General features: G+C 40.6%; 1 protein-coding gene across 10 annotated transcripts in view; it reads right to left on the bottom strand.

Moving 5' to 3' along the window:
• LOC101737442 (talin-1) overlaps positions 1 to 17,661 on the bottom strand; it is a 123,375-nt gene that overhangs the window by 69,127 nt on the left and 36,587 nt on the right. For all 10 annotated transcript variants that reach the window (XM_038016894.2, XM_038016914.2, XM_038016906.2 and 7 more), the window contains exons 3-10: positions 6,510 to 6,620; positions 5,121 to 5,242; positions 4,140 to 4,294; positions 3,329 to 3,484; positions 2,691 to 2,794; positions 1,801 to 1,942; positions 851 to 1,042; positions 355 to 433 (exon numbers count right to left, since the gene is read on the bottom strand). In XM_038016894.2, coding sequence (XP_037872822.1) covers positions 355 to 433; positions 851 to 1,042; positions 1,801 to 1,942; positions 2,691 to 2,794; positions 3,329 to 3,484; positions 4,140 to 4,275 — 809 coding nt within the window. In that variant the 5' untranslated portion in view covers positions 4,276 to 4,294; positions 5,121 to 5,242; positions 6,510 to 6,620. The remainder of the gene's footprint in view (positions 1 to 354; positions 434 to 850; positions 1,043 to 1,800; positions 1,943 to 2,690; positions 2,795 to 3,328; positions 3,485 to 4,139; positions 4,295 to 5,120; positions 5,243 to 6,509; positions 6,621 to 17,661) is intronic.

Here is a 17,661-nt window from a genome sequence, read left to right as displayed (position 1 = left end):
ATAACGCTTATCGACAACAATAATGCGCATCACTATGCCCGTCCATAAGGCTCGTGAGTGGAAGAGAGAGCGAAATACTCGCTGCACCGCTTCGATTTATTATGACCCAAACTGCACGGACAAAATAATTCTAGTATAGTTAAATTTTACTCTCAGCGCGTCTAAAGAAGTTTCACTTCAAAAGCTATATGGGCCGAATTGAAAATGTCCTATGATCCTCATTATGAGTTCCAAGCACTAAATCAGTTCTCCAGCCGTCGACTAATATTGACATTTATCGATCTGATCGACGTCGGAGTGTCATGGAGTACCCAGTGAGGCTGGGTCGATGCGTCACATCTAAGCGAATCTTACTCGAGGAATCCTGGCGTGTGCTTGTCCTCCCGGTGGTCCCCGAACTGTATCTGGCACTGTATCCCGGCAAACTCGCAAGCTGCAACAACACACAGTGGGTTAGCCACACAGTGCTACTGATATTGACACCTTTTTTTTTATTACTTAGATGGGTGGACGAACTCGCAGCCCACCTGGTGTTAAGTGGTTACTGGAGCCCATAGACATCTACAAGCAACCTAAATGCGCCATGCGCCTTGAGATATAAGTTCTAAGGTCTCAGGTATAGTTACAACGGCTGCCCCGCCCTTCAAACCGAAACGCATTACTGCTTCACAGCAGAAATAGGCGGGGTCGTGGTACCTACCCGTGCGGACTCACAAGAGGTCCTGCCATCAGTAAATCACGTTTCAAGACGGTGACAGCAGATCAGCCTTGAGCTCATTCACCTCTCTGACGCAGCAACTAGAGTGATGTATCTTATAGAACCTTGGACCTCGTGTGGTCATTCCGGTACCTTTCTCCTGCGTGGTGGGGTGCGCGCCGGCCAGGATGGCGTCCCTGGCCTGCACGTACAGCAGGGTGAGCTGCACGGGGTCGCGCGAGTCCACGTTCCTGTCCGAGTAGAACAGCTTGCGGCGCAGCAGTAAGGTCTCGCCCGCCTCCACGCCCTGCTCACGAAGGGTCAGCGACCCCTCCACCCAGTTCACTGTAACATTCATATGCATTCCATGCAATCACTCATCATTCTTGTGACGAAACTGCCGTCAGATTTGAATCGTTAATAGCTGCGAGAAGAACAGTAGGATAACAATGATTAAGCTCATTACGGATACGTCACATCTGTACGTGTTCGCCACGTAACACTCTGTTGTCTTCGTGAGGACATCACGGTTGTCTGACGGGGCAGGAGCCAGTGATAAAAATACAAGACGAGCTTCACGAGTAATCTCAGCATATGGGCGTCATTACAACGTGAGTGCGTTCCTTTGAGACATGGGATCAGTCTCAACAACTCCAAAAACCGGAGAGCATGACAGCCTCGTGGCAGAAATAGATCCAGATGGCGATACGTACGCCCCCCACCAGTAAGTGCGGACCACAGGACGCTGGTGCGGTGCTCAAAGAATGCTACTGGTCATTCTCGTCTTTAACATCTATACATATAAATAAAATTAGAGTGTCTGTTTGTAATATTGAAATAACAGCTTTTTACTACATGCATATGAAAATATATGCGGTACATACACCAAAATAACATTTTTTACAATTTTTGTCTGTCTGTTTGTTCCGGCTAACCTCTGGAACGGCTGGACCGATTTTGATGAGACTTTCACTAATAGGTAGCCGATGATATAAGGAGTAACTTGGCTACTTTTTTTAGACTAGCTTCGCCCCGCGGCGTCACCCGCAGTTAATGTCGTACCGCGCTAGTTAAAATATAGATTTATTGCATCTATCACGTACCTTCGTCATCAGTTCTGAGTTTCTTCCTGAGCTGTTCCATCTTGGCGTCTCGTTCCTTCTCCTGGTGCTTACGCTTCAGGGTCAGAGTCCCGTAGTTTGGCTTCTCGCAGGGATCCGGTTCCTCCTTTTGCTCTTCCCGAACCTGGTGTTAAGACGACACACGTTATTATAACAATCATTCGTTAGTAAACAATTGTCAATATATCGCTCCACATCATATCGCCCCCGTTGCTAAGTCGGATGTCCATAATTTGGACAGGTGTTCTGTAGCGCGAAGTAATTTAATAGTTGGCTGGCATGTTCACAATCAATTGTTACTTTGATTGTTAAAATTACTTGGTTTTTGAGGGTAGCCGGAGAAAATGCAATTTTTTTTTTATTGGTTAGATGGGTGGACGAGCTCACAGCCCACCTGGTGTTAAGTAGTTACTGGAGCCCATAGACATCTACAACGCAAATGGGCCATCCACCTTGAGGTATAAGATCTAAGTCAATTCTTCATGCTTTCTTCATATTTTATATTGTAGACATCATGACATCTTTGTTATGCCAATATAAATAAATGTTCGCGGATTTAGTTGTCTGCGATCCTTCATGTGAGGTTTTTTTTTATTACCCTTGTAGGCAGACGAGCATACGGCCCACCTGATGGTGAGTGGTTACCGTCGCCCATGGACTTCAGCAATGCCAGAAGCAGAACCAAGCCGCTGTCTACCGCTTAATACTCCACAAGGCTCGTTTGAAGAAGGACATGTCATAGCGCTCGGGAAACACCGTGGAGGGGAGCTCATTCCAAAGCCGGATAGTACGTGGTAAAAAACTGCATCATGGAATCCAGGGGTCGTTTCGACGCCGCTGGCGCGAGTGAAGCCACACAATACGCAACTCACCAGGCCGTATTCGTCATAGTTGGTGATCCCGATCTTGGTGCAAATCACTACCATGAGGTTCGCGACGATCTGACTGTCGTCCACCAGCAGGGTTTTCACAGTACCTGCAGTACACACTTGTATTAAAACGAGCTTTCATATTGATTATAATTATCATTTGTTTCGCCAACGCGCAATGTAAAGTGAACCGTGTGCATTAGCTCACATTAGATTGTGAAGGCCTATGTCCGGCAGTGGGCAGATAAAGGCTGATGATGATGATGAGATTGTGTTACATTGAGTGTTGTTTTTATTTCATTTTATTTTTATTGCCTTTGTAGGCAGACGAGCGTACGGCCCAACTGATGGTAAGTGGTTACCGTCGCCCATGGACCTCAGCAATGCCAGGAGCAGAGCCAAGCCGCTGCCTACTGCTAAAACCTGTTGTGTTAGGTATTTAGTAGTGTAGCAAATTCCTGCATGTTTCTGCCATGATGCAGTCATGCTTACCAGTTTTAAGGGTAGGAGAGCCCTTATTATAGAACTATTATAATAACACTATATGTCAATAACGATATCAAAATGTGGTACGATTTGACAGCCCTAACTCACCTATCTCAAAAGATTTCGATGATATCTATAAATTATTAATAGCTCACCATCAAGCATCCTGACTCTGAGATTCCTGGTCTTTTTGTTGTACTCCAGAAGGTCTCCGTTCCTTAGCATGTAATAGTCAAGACTTCGGGACGCTTCCAGCCATATCCCCTTCTTGTTGTCTTCCTCCGAAGCCAAGAAGAGGCCATACTCTTTTGCTGTTTGAAAAGAAAAACTACAATTAGCATCAGCTGTAAGAAGTTGTGTTTTAGGTACTGCAGCTTATAAGAAACAATGATAATCATAAAGCTTTGTTCTTGGCTTTTAAACCAACCCGTTTATGTCTGAAAATCAGCCATAATAAAGCTAGTAATATTAAGTATTTAGGGGTATGGAATTAAGATTAACTTAGAAGATACATCCTTGACTGGTGGTACTTTACTGGTGGTAGGACCTCTTGTGAGTCCGCACGGGTAGGTACCACTGCCCTGCCTATTTCTGCCGTGAAGCAGTAATGCGTTTCGGTTTGAAGGGTGGGGCAGATACTGAGACCTTAGAACTTATATCTCAAGGTGGGTGGCGCATTTACGTTGTAGATGTGCCTTCAAACGAGGCTTGTGGAGAGTATTAAGCAGTAGACAGCGACTTGGCTCTGCTCCTGGCATTGCTGAAGTCCATGGGCGACGGTAACCACTTACCATCAGGTGGGCCGTACGCTCGTCTGCCTAAAAAGGCAATAAAAAAAAAATGTCTATGGGCTCCAGTAACCACCTAACACCAGGTAGGCTGTGAGCTCGTCCACCCATCTAAGCTATAAACTAAAACCACATAAGGACCTTTAAAGAAGTCTATTGCAATACGGATGGTACTTACGGTCTCCCGCTGTGGCCTCCAAGATCTTTTCCCTGATGATGCGGCACGCGTCGTACACTGTGGTGGAGGGTTCGAACTGTATTGTCTTCACGACCTTGCCTCCGTCAATGGAGATCTTCAACGATAGGGTCGCCATTTTCACCAGAGACCGAGTCCTGGTACGAAGAGACGTGATTAGTGGTCTTTAACTTGATTCGGACTGCAGCAATGGAAACTTACAACTCTGATTGTTTATGGTCTTTACAGACAGACCAGCATGCGACACATCAGCAATGGCCGAAACATAACAAAGCCGTTGCTGAGGGCTCTTCCCATTACCTTGTTTGAAGAAAGACATGTCATAGCGCTCAGGAAACAGTGTGAAGGGAAATACAATTCAAACCCCGATGGTATCTGACCAAAAAGATCTCCGGAAACACAATATGGAAAAACGCGTGGCTCTAGTTTCGATTCATACAATCCTCAGAGCAGATTTGAATGGTACGAAAGTCCTTGGTTCTATGCAGTTGAGACCGCGACCTCATGTCTTAACTTGGTCGATGGAATTCTCGTTTTTTTTTTTTTATATAGCCAGCCAGGCTTATTGTCGTTCGAACGGGGTGGTTTTTCTAAACAGAGCCGTAGTTTTATGCAGCTATATTATTAATGACAAAATTAAGGGTGAACAAATCAAAACCAATCTTCCATCTCCGTATTATTTCGATTTAGTATGAAATACATACTTTAGATGCAAAAATAAAGGTGATTGATGTGTCAATAATGTGACTATTTCGTTAAGTATCTTGTGATTGTGTGTCATCGGTGACCTCATTAGAGTAATTCGAAATTTAATTTAAATCAATTTTGTATTTACAAAATAAAACTGGTCATTATTACAATTACAATAAAGATTTATTTGTCCTAATGTTGACTAAGTTTTTTAATTAGAATAACCTAGTAGACTATCCCAAAGGTAATAGTATTGTGTTTTTAGAAACTAACTTGTGTATTGTAGCAGTATGATCGGGTCTGTAGTCGAGGTCCGGGCAAGGCGCGCTGCCTCGCCTCTGTGGCTGATGCTCTTTACTGAACGATCTCAGGCGAGGACGACTTGGAGATGAGCCCTGGAATAAGGACAATTTTTATACAAAAATGAAATAGTTCCGTGATCGCAAACCAATCATCGACCTGTAGAGGAAAGGCGGGTTTTATTTGTCCATATAATTCCTTGATTTCGTTCCCGGTTTTTGATGTGAAACATCTATAGCCGCACGTAAAACCAATTTCTGGCGTGGCGACGCATGCCGTGGCGACGCGTCGCCATGCGCAATCGACTGTGCGATTCTCTCCCACTCGATCCGGCGTTAAGCCATCTCTCTCGCTACACTGAGCTCGGATACGTATAGTGTATACTCCGTAGTGTATACAGTGTTGTTTACTACAGTACACATAACCTGTGTTTTACTTGAAAACAAATTATTTTTTCGTAATATTTTGTTTTATCATTATGACATATTTAGTTCCTATCACAATCTGTTCTTTTCTACATATTACGTTTACAAAATAATGTCGATGTTTCACATCTGCCAGGCGTCCCGTGACGGCTCACATTTTTTTTATTATGATTTTTGGTTTTCCTTAGTAATTATTTTCTACCTTATGATGCATGTCTATTGCTGGCCAGGAACTCATATTTTTAGTTTAATTAATTGCTATCGTAAATTACATTAATTTTTAACATATTATCAGCAAAACAAACACAAAACTAATTATAAGAAAAATACATTTTTTTTATAGAAAAAAATATATAAACCGCACATGTTTTGAAAAACGATAATCAAAAATACGTAACATCCTTCCTTTCATTCAATTCGAGCTCCTAGGTCGAGGAGAACTTATTGAAACCTATTACCTAATGAACTAAAATCATCTAATCTTCAATATCGGCGTTTCCACTTAAGTAACCAGTACCCCTCCTGGCTGACTCTTTACTCGCCCCCCCTGTCCTAGCGAAACTAAAAAGGCACCAATAATCCCTCATTCATAAAAAAAGTGTGTGTGTGTGTCTTGCAAGTCACACACGGTAAAAGTGAAACTTATAAATAAGATATAGATATACTGACTATCCCACTACACAGGAGCATACATATGGACAATGTTTAGTAGACGATAGTAGGGATGCTACGAAGAGTCGCACAAAGAGGAGACCGAGAACGTCTAATGTGTTCTATCTCGTTCTCTCGCCGACTGAATCCTATACATTTATGTGTTTGCGTCTCTATGGACTTATTTTTTCGTTTCGTTTCATTTCGTTACATCGAGTTTGAAATCACAACGATTCTAAAGAAGTTTCCCTTCAAAACGTAACGAGTACTTATAAGTTCCACTTACGGGTCGGGTTGTGGTCAGTCGTCTCCAGTTATCCTGCAGAGCCCTCTCGACTCGGTCGCGGATCCGTCACGAGAGCGACGGTGCTTCCAATGATGAGTCCTCGTTCGGTATCTGTAAAAGGAGAACCTGGTGTTTAATAATAGTGCCTCATAAGGTACTTTAGTAGCGTTGCGGGCACGCACGGGCGCACCGGTCTTGCTATCATTCCATCCCGAAGCAGGAATGGCTTAAAGGATGGATGCTATTTTCAGACTCTGGTAATCACTCAACATGAGATGAGGAGGATAGATGAGCGTTGAATTCATTTGCTTACTTATAAAACCATATAAGCTTCCGCGAGTCTGTTACTAATCACGATTATTCTATTATTATATTATTTTACCCCTACCTAATCGTTGGTAGCTTAAGGGGCTGTAACGCCTGGACGGGTAGGTGAGCTCACGGGCTCAACCTGAGAGAATTTGCTAACACCACCCCTAGCAAGAGCAGTACTTCGCAATATGGGCAACGAAATTCTGAACCCCGTGATCTTGAGGTTGCCAGGGCCACGCCCGGATAAAAACGCACGCACGATTGACAAACCCTTCTTATTTATTTGAAACTAGCTGACCCGGCAGACTTCGTAGTGCCTCAATCGATAAATAAAAGACCTAAACTTTTATATAGAATAAACTTAAGATAAACAAAAGGAATCCGTCCGACGGGGGACACGTCAAAGGGAAAACAAAATTGTTATTTTTATTTAATTCCGAGAATTTTCATATTTTTATACCTTTTAAACCTTCTCTGGACTTCCACAAATAATTCAAGACCAAAATTAGCCAAATCGGTCAAGCCGTTTTCATGTTATGTCGTGACAACGGAAAACGGGTTTCATTTTTATATATATAGATATAGGTTCAAAAACCAACAATTCTCATCATCAATAATAAGCTACCTGATGCTATAAAAAAAGACAAATTATTTTTATTTAAAAAGAACTTGAAAGAATTACTAACCTTAAGATGTTATTATACAGTTTAACTATTTTTTAAATGATAAATCATTATGTTAATTTTAAATTCGCTTCTTTCTGTTTTATGTTTTCGTTTTATGACATAAATAACTAATTATTATTCAATTAATTTATTTTGTTGTTTGATATTTTAATTAATTAATATATTTACTGACTGAGTTTAAGGTAAATAATTTTGAATAATATTTGCACGCCGACCTGATAGAAACACGCTGTTCTATAAAATAACTATCAACAACTTTGTAAACCGTGTTTTCTATACTAATATTATAAAGAGGAAAGATTTGTTTGTTTGTTTCGTATAGGCTCCGAAACTACTGGACCGATTTGAAAAATTCTTTTTCCATTAGAAGCCGACATTGTCCCTGATGAACATAGGCTACTTTTTTTTATTTTTTTTTAATTTTATTTTTTTGGTTTCATGTGTATTTTAATGTTTCCGAAGCGAAGCGAGGGCGGGTCGCTAGTAGCTAATAAAGTTGATTTGATTTGATCAAATTCCGTCAAATATTATAATTGGAAAGCATACAAATTTTCAGACATACTACATTAATTTAATTAACGAACAACAAAAGTTCTAAGAAACATTCGGGTCGCGTCCAACATTCGACGCAGGGCATCGAAATAATTATGACAGCATCCGCGGTCCGACGCAGAGCGCCCGTAAACATAGAGCTCATTCAAAAATAAGATATTCGTAATGTTTCTAACGAGTTCTATAACAAGTCTTTTCGCAATAAAAGTGTACAATTTCCAAAAATATTCGAAATCGAGTTAATATGCGGAATCATTTGGTATCACCAGTATTTTTGTTACAAATCTATATATTAATACGTGAAGCAAAAACTTTGTATTCCTTTTTACGAAAATTGCGCGGACGGAGGAGTATGAAATTTCCCACACTTATAGAGAATATAGAGAAGAAGTGCACAATGCTAATATTTTTTTTAAATAATGCGTAATAGATACATTAAATCAATAAAGAAAACATTACGCACACTGCATACCATGTATTTGACGCACACACGCATGCATACTATTTATTGTCAAGCTTTTGTTCTTGACGTCTGTTGTCAAATTGAAAATAGATTAAATATTGTTTGACTTTGTTAATATTTTTTATAGAGTAGCCTTGGTGAAATTTGTGATTATAGAAGTATAAAATGCAATCATAATAGTGTACAAACTTACAATTCCAATTAATTATAGTCGAATTTCGACTACTGCGGGACCTCTAGTACTGTTAAAAGAGCATAGTTTAGCTTAATTTTTTTTTTTAGTTTACCTATGTTTTGACTACTATTAACAAAATTAATACATCATTTTATCTTACTTTAAAGACAGATAATGTAACTGGCTAAAAAATAAAAAATAAATGCTGCAAAGATGATTAATGTCAAAAATATCACATGTTAAACCTTTAGAACACTCTCCTGTAAAATTAGTAAGTTTTGTGATTACAGTTTTAATGCGAGAAGACGAACTGTAGCTAGAGCTAGCTCCGTTTAGAACTAAGGGCTATTATGTGTTGGAAACCCAACAAAATTGGTATAAAACCTTTTTTATTGTTGTGGTTGTGGTTTTTGACATTACGTTTGAATTTGAATTTTGGAATGTCTTAGTTTTGTCATTCTCTTTTCATCCGTGCTATTGTACGCGATTTATAAAATTGTAAAAATATACAAATTTTATACTATATTATTATAGGATTGCACTCCTCGCGAGTTTATTTATCAAGTTCCTTGCCCATCCTAATAATACAGTCCACTACATTATGTATTGACTTCAGTTTCCGCGAAGCCCACACATAAACATACATAGACTTTCACGATTTCATTACGCATCACTACATAGTATAAAACAAAGTCGCTTTCTCTGTCCCTATATCCCTATGTATGCTTAAATCTTTAAAACTACGCAACGGATTTTGATGCGGTTTTTTTTAATAGATAGAGTGATTGAAGAGGACGGTTTATATGTATAATAACATCCATTAAAAAGTGGAGAAATCAATAATAAATTAGTGTTTCCGAAGCGAAGCGAGGGCGGGTCGCTAGTTTAGTAATATATTATACTAGCTTTTGCCCGCGACTTCGTCCGCGTGGAATAGTTACTTGGCATAACGCTAAATTTAACCTTTTTTTTATTTCTTAGATGGGCGGACAAGCTCACAGCCCACCTGGTGTTAAGTGGGCAATAAATGGGCTATCTAACATTGAAATTATTTTTCAAATCGGACCAGTAGTTCCTGAGATTAGCGCGTTCAAACAAACAAACTCCTCAGCTTTATAATATTAGTATAGATTGCCCTTGTATTATTTACGCAAGAAAAGTGTAAAGGATAGGTCGGATGTCGCCATCCTGACTGTGAGACAGCCGTTTTGAAATACAATTGAGAATTAGACCTCATTTCTCACGTTGCGTGGAGGCACTTACCGGAGTCCGATCCGGAAAATGCTCGGAATTAAATAAAAATAACAATTTTGTTTTCCCTTTGATGTGTCTCCCGTCGGACGGATTCCTTTTGTTTATTTTAAGTTTATTTTATACAAAAGTTTAGGTCTTTTATTTATCGATTGAGGCACTACGAAATCTGCCGGGTCAGCTAGTGTTAAATAAAACTTTCTTACTGCATAAAATTTATATGAAACTCCTATTAATGCAGGTTTAATATATAATTCATCTAGGTAATGTCAGTATTAAACCCCCTTAGAGAGCCAAGACTGTTAGTCAACTAGCCTACCTTCAAGTTCATCCCAGAAACTATTTCACTCGTACTTCCAAAAATTGCGCAATAAAAAACCTACGCGATGGCATTTCGTATGGTCCCGATGGAAACGAAAAGCCCACGCGTAAATCAACCCACGGCGCTGGGCGTTAGAGCCCAATTCAGCCTACGCCGCGATTTCCATTAACACTACTAGTGAACTCATTAAAAAACCCATAGCAATAAGCGAAACGGGTTATTGCATGCAGTTTTGCATAAAAAAGCCTTTAGGCACCCCTCCACAGTTTCGGGAGGCCGGTGGAATAAGGAATTTTAATAGTTCCAAGTGAGAGCTTTTGGGTACATCTAGAGACGATATGTAATTTATACTGACGACCGTGATGAAGTTTTAAATTTGATTGAAAAGTTATGGAGGAATTTAAATGGGGGCAGTTGATGGTTTGATGAGTTGGGAGAGTATGTGATAATGTGCAAATAGCCTGATGTTAGGTATGTGTAGAGCATGGACTGTATTTTGTGCTGGTCGCTTCAATAATTATATATATTTAGAGAGAAGATTATTTTTATTTTATTTTAATTAGTTACAACACGTGCAACACGACCTGAATTGTTGATTTATTTACAATGACTGTGTTGTCAAAATTATTATTCTATTTTAAAATTCAAAAAATAGTAATAAAAACTTCATGTTTAGAATTGCTCTAAACAAGGTACGCTTCGTCTTCATAAAATGCGGTAGAGAGATCGACCAGGTAAAGTACGTAGTGCATTGTATTTAACAACAAAGATTAGGCAATTATTTAATGTGATTAATGGAAAGCAATTACCATGGCCAAACTAGGACTCTCTAGGGCTGTCAATTCAAGCCTGATTGAAAAAAGCACAGTATTATTAGTGCTTGAGAAACACAAACAAATATTTGGCACAACAAAACTCTGGGTGAAGGTAAATAGGTCGTTGACGATAGTTACAAATAATAATGTAATTTTGGTAATGGGAGCAGCTTAAGCAGTTTTGAAGTTTCTGAAGAATATCTATATATATAAAAATGAATTGTTGTTCGTTAGTCTCGCTATAACTCGAGTACGGGTGGACCGATTTGGCTAATTTTGGTCTTGAATTATTCGTGGAAGTCCAGAGAAGGTTTAAAAGATAAATAAATATGAAAATGCTCGGAATATGAATAAAAATAACAATTTTGTTTTTCCTTTGATGTGTAACCACGTCGGACGTATTCCTTTTGTTTGTTTTAAGTTTGTTTTATACAAAAGTTTAGGTATTTTATTTATCGATCGATTGAGGCACTACGAAGTCTGCCGGGTCAGCTATAACAATATATTTTCCAAGCAACTTATCACATCGCAGGATCGTACCGCGCGTTAGGGTTGTGCTTATATTATTCAAACACATATTGGTTTGAACCATTTAACAGTTGACGTTGGGGTGAATTTTCAACATGTGGCAAATCGAGCGTAATTGCAACTGCGGGTGTGGAGTGATGCTATAATTTTTGAAGCTATGCTATTTTTATGTGACGTTCATTGCGATCCAATGTTAATGTATGATGAAATAGAATATAATTTTTGTAAATCTATACTAATATTATAAAGCTGAAGAGTTTGTTTGTTTGAACGCGCTAATCTCAGGAACTACTGGTCCGATTTGAAAAACTCTTTCAGTGTTACATAGCCCATTTATTGAGGAAGGCTATAGGCTATAACATCACGCTAAGACCAATACAAATGGAGCACCAATAAAGAATGTTATAAAATAAGGGGTTTCAATAGCACCTTAACATTCTATAATTCAAAAATATTTTCACTTTCTACGTAAATGAAGTGGGGGGGTAAAATTTAGCGTTATGCCAAAGTAACTATTCTACATAATCTACGCGGACGGAGTCGCGGGCAAAAGCTAGTCAATAATATATATTAAATTATTTCTATATTTGAAAATACCCATTAATATTGTCAATTTCATAGATATAACTGTGACGGTATCAGTGATGTAATCAAAACTTTGCGGACTCAGCACCGAAATACTACGCTTAGTTAAGGCTTAGTAAAACATTTTTACTGATAGTTACCACATCTAATGATAATTTCTTATCCAGGAATTCAGAGAGCCGTATTGTAATCATTGAGAACGGCAATTAATGTCTACAATATATGTAAATATGGGGAATAAACGTAATAGTTTTAGGTTGAATTTTGAGCTTTTTAATAAAACAACAAACATTTTGCTTTGACGTCGGAACGACCCACAAGCCTACCATCGCCTACCCGTCCTGGTTAAGCTGTAAGGACTCCGCGCAGAAAAAGAAAGGTTTGACATCGCATCGCGTCGCGTCGCATCGTTCCGCCTCTCCGGGACGCGCGTCGCGACGCGTTAACAACAGGTCAGTGCACCCAACACGACTCCGTTAAGATACAATGACAGTATCTTGATTGAGAGTCTTGTTTGTTTATTTCTGTATTAAAATGTAAATAAAGTGTAAACTCGTGGCTGTTTGTAGGCGGTTTGCACAACTAGTACCAATTTACTATTTTTCTGTTGGAAATTATATTTTTCTTTTTTTCCAACCTATACTGATAGCCTGAAGAGGCTATGTCAGCATAACCCTAGCAAGTAGGTGAGTTCACGGGACTCAAACGTGACGACGTTGCTAACACTAATCTTAGCAAGAGCAGTTCTTCGCAGACTGACTGGTGGTAGGACCTCTTGTGAGTCCGCACGGGTAGGTACCACCGCCCCGCCTATTTCTGCCGTGAAGCAGTAATGCGTTTCGGTTTGAAGGGTGGGGCAGCCGTTGTAACTATACTGAGACCTTAGAACTTATATCTCGAGGTGGGTGGCGCATTTACGTTGTAGATGTCTATGGGCTCCAGTAACCACTTAACACCAAGTAGGCTGGGAGCTCGTCCACACATCTAGGCAATAAATAAAAAAATCTATCACCTGATCGGAAACGTGACCCACTGAGAAGATCCGGCGAGAAATTCAGTGGGCTGTGTCTGTGGGTTAATTTATTCGCAGAGTTCTTCGTCGCAAGCGACGGGTTCGACGAGAACGATGACCGGTGCTTGAGGTACCTAAAAGCACCGTTAGTGGATCGGGAGGATACGAAATGACGTGTTTAGGGCGACGGCGACTGTTTACCATTCGGTCCGCAGGATCGAGAATGGGAAATTCATCGTGCGTTTAGCTATGTCTTTGAATGTATTCGGACATATGCTATGTGAATACACATTAGAGCTAGTTTTGCACGCACTGGTTGTTACCTCGAGACATGCTTATTAATGTCGCAAACACATTATTCCATAAAGTGGGTATCCCGATACCAACGACTGCTAATAGTGATTGATTGATATTAAAGAAACAAAATACGTCAAGAAAATTAAATTTGGCTATCGGCTCTTGACTGATAACGTTTTATCTGCACGCAAACATACGTCTTCAACGTGCGAATGCAATGTGCGCTGATAAAGAGCCAGTGGGAAAAAAGGCCTTTGATTGCGTGGAGTGGTACGGAAGAACAGAACCAGTTACAAGAAAAATATCATTATTAATTTTGAAGGAATCATTTGAAAATACAGAACTACGTGAGAATTTACGAAGAAATTTACACGTTTTTTTTTATTATTTCCCTGCCTAAGCTGAGAGCCTTGAGAGGCTATATCAGCGTAACCTTAACTAGTAGATGAGCTTACGGGGCTCAAACCTGACGACATTACTAACACGAACACTAGCAAGAGCCGTGCTTCGCAGAATCTACCACCGGATTGGAAACGCGACCCACTGACAAGATCCGGCGAGAAATTTAGTGGGCTGTGTCTGTGGGTCAATTTACTTGCCGAGCCCTTCGTCGCAAGCGACGGGTTCGACGAGAACGATGACCGAGTTTACACGAACACAGTTTTGTCAACTAGATGAAAATGAGATGCTGCGAAAATCTCATGCCAATACTTCAGCACGCCGCCTTACCCCTTGGCCACAGCCGAGAGCGGTGCGAATTGCGGTGCGTCGTGAGGCGCGGCAAGCGGGAGCGGCGAAAACAAATGGTAGACAACCTATGAAGTATGCCACAGCTACTGGCGGTGCGTTTTGCGGTGCGTTGCGAGGAGCGGTGAGAGGCGCGTGACATCTGGCGGTGACGAGCTGCACGATGTGCGAGTGAAACAAATGTACTAGACAATATGGAGGCGGCCACAGTTCAGAGCGGCGCGCGCGGCGGTGTCGGTGGACGCATTGAGGCATCGCGCGACCGAAACAAATCATTTTGTTTTTACCGCGCGTTGAGCTAATAAAATATAATGGATGTGGAACAATTCATTAGTGAAATACTGAGTAGACCAGAAATATGGATGTTAATACATCCACATCATAAATATAGGCATGTTATAAAAAAATGTGGGACGAAATAAAACAACAATTTTCTGGTACTAATGGTTTCCTAGATACTCTTGGATAGGATTATTGAAATAAAATTTGAAATTTGAATTGATTTCGTATTCTAGATGCTTGAACCGTTGCTCGATTTTCCGTCTTGATCTGCGTACGCTATTGTGAATATTGGAGTCTCCAAACTGGGAAACAAACTGCTGAAAATCTGCATCTCTGTCTCCATCTCTTTCTTTTAAGGCACGAAACCTTTATAATCAATATCGCGTGCTTTTTGTTTGCCTTTACACTTTTCGTAAAAATACGAAATTTATTAGTTAGAATACCAAACGCGTACTGAATTGTGACACTTGCCCGGGATAATATTTTGTCGAAAATTATTTGTTCCGCATCTAAACTACCCGGTGGATATGGGCGCATCAAATAATTTTTAAGAGAATAGGCTTTATCAACAATTAACACGTATGGTAAATTGAGATTTGAAGGTTGAATCTATTAATAATCTATTTATCGGGATAGTTCTTATATTCCTAATATTCCTAATAGAATACCTAATAAATAGGGTGAAATTCGCCAAGTCCTCTCTTTTTCTAACTGGGTGCCTCTTCTTAATTGAATAATATCTTCAGCTAAGAACGCACTTATTTCAAGGTAATATCGTGCCACTTTTGAAAGGGAAATTTGATAGGGCTTTCTAAATACGTGCACCTCTGACGCCGCCGCCGTCGCAACTAGTCTAGCTGTGGCATACCCCCGCAAGTCACACCGCCCGCCGCGCCTCGCAACGCACCGCAAAACGCACCGCCAGTAGCTGTGGCCAGGCCCTTAGTGCTGTAATTGTTGTCGAAGATGACCATATCGAGGAATCACTCGAAGCCACCACAGATTTACATTTTAATCCTTTATCTCAAGGTGGCCAGGGTCATTGAGTTGCCTAAGAGCTCTAGCCATCGCCAGTCAAAGGATCCTGAAGGCGAGTAAGTGGTTACAGAACATATTGTTTATTGGATATTGTGTATTGCATATTGTGGTTACAAAACATATATCTTACTGGTGGTAGGACCTATTGTGAGTCTGTGCGGATGGGTACCACCACCCTGCCTATTTCTGCCGTAAAGTAGTAATGCGTTTCGGTTTGAAGGGTGGGGCAGCCGTTGTAACTATACTTGAGACCTTAGAACTTATATCTCAAGGTGGGTGGCGCATTTACATTCTAGACGTCTATGGGCTCCAGTAACCACTCAACACCAGGTGGGCTGTGAGCTCGTCCACTCATCTAAGCAATAAAAAAACATATTGCGAATATAAACAATGTAAGCTTCACAAGACGTTCGTTAGTTCGCTTAATAGTTAACCTCTTTAACTGTGATATTTCGGTCTTTCGGTAAATGGGACGGACGCAGCTTGTTGCGCACCGACAGTTTCACAACCAGTGGCCGCGATGGACATCGACCCAGCAGTGTAGGTCATTGCCGACTTCTTTAATAAGCCCAGCAGAAACATCTGGTGGAAACGGATGTATCGTTCATCCGAATCTTTTTGTTTCTTCAGGAGTTCAAACGATGAGATAACGTTGGAACATTGACCACAAATATCCTTCAGGATAGGCGATAAAAATAATTAAATATACCCATATATAATGGCCAGCCCGCTGTTTCACCGTTATTTATTTAAGCTGTGGCTCTTTTTAGAATCATTGTTGAGTTTTTAACGTTCTCTATAGCGTAATAGTTAACGCATATTTGTATGGAACAGCGCCCCTAGCGGCAAACGTAGGCAAACGTTCCAACTCTATACAAATTTGAGTTAACTTTTACGTTATCGAGAACGTTAAAAACTCGCACTAAGCACACACTGGTTAATTTTACTTTTACGTTCAATGAGTATGTTACGTGTACAAAGTGTATATCAGATTTTTCACTGGTGGTAGAACCTCTTGGGAGTCCGCGCGGGTAGGTACCACCACCCCGCCTATTTCTGCCGTGAAGCAGTAATGCGTTTCGGTTCGAAGGGTGGGGCAGCCGTTGTAACTATACTGAGATCTTAGAACTTATATCTCGAAGTGGGTGGCGCATTAACGTTGTAGATGTCTATGGGCGCCAGTAACCACTTAACACCAGGTGGGCTGTGAGCTCGTCCATCCATCTAAGCAATAAAAATAAATAAATAAAAACTTTAATTTGGGCAATGATGACAATGATGATATGATGTGTGGACACGGACCATAGTTGATTGGGGTGAGTTAAGAGATTAAGGTGGTTACTTCTGATTCGAATTGATGCAATTTATTTTTCTACCTATGCTGATAGCATTGAGAGGCTATTTCAGCTTCACCCTAACGTGTAGGTGAGATCACGGGACTCAAACCGGAGTGTGGCTAACACTGACCTTAGCAAGAGCGGTGCTTCGCAGAATCTATCACCGGATCGGAAACATAAGATAAATAAAGTTCTGCTGACTAATTGAAAACGCTATTAATAGTAACGCAATTATCAAATGCATCCGAATTAAAGAATCCGAAGATCCGTAGAAGAACCAAAGTTACTGACATAGCCCGTAGGATTAGCACGCTGAAGTGGCAGTGGGCATGCCACATAGCGCGAAGATCGGACGGCCGATGGGGCGGAAAGATCCTCGAGTGGAGACCACGTACTGGCAAGCGCAGTGTGGGACGGCCACCTACGAGATGGACCGACGACCTGGTAAGAACCGCTGGGTCACGTTGGATGCAGGTGGCAACGGACCGGCCGCACTGGAGATCACTTGGAGAGGCCTATGTTCAGCAGTGGACAATGGACAGGCTGAGATGATGATCCGAATTAAAAAGGCTTACTTTATAAGTAAATTTAAAAAATAAACAAAACCTGCTCGTTAACCGCTCCTCAAATCCACGTCCGTGCACATAATTGCGTCTATGAATGTTGCACAATACACTTTTAATTTTATAGCATTAAAAATAATTAGTGTAACGTCTAATTGACCGACCCCCGCTATCCGGAGGGCGGACC

The sequence above is a fragment of the Bombyx mori genome, chromosome 2 (genome assembly GCF_030269925.1).
Source record: "Bombyx mori chromosome 2, ASM3026992v2".
In the NCBI taxonomy this organism is placed as follows: Eukaryota; Metazoa; Arthropoda; class Insecta; order Lepidoptera; family Bombycidae; genus Bombyx; species Bombyx mori.
Note: the sequence above shows the minus strand (reverse complement) of the source record. Positions and strands in the feature narration are given on the sequence as shown.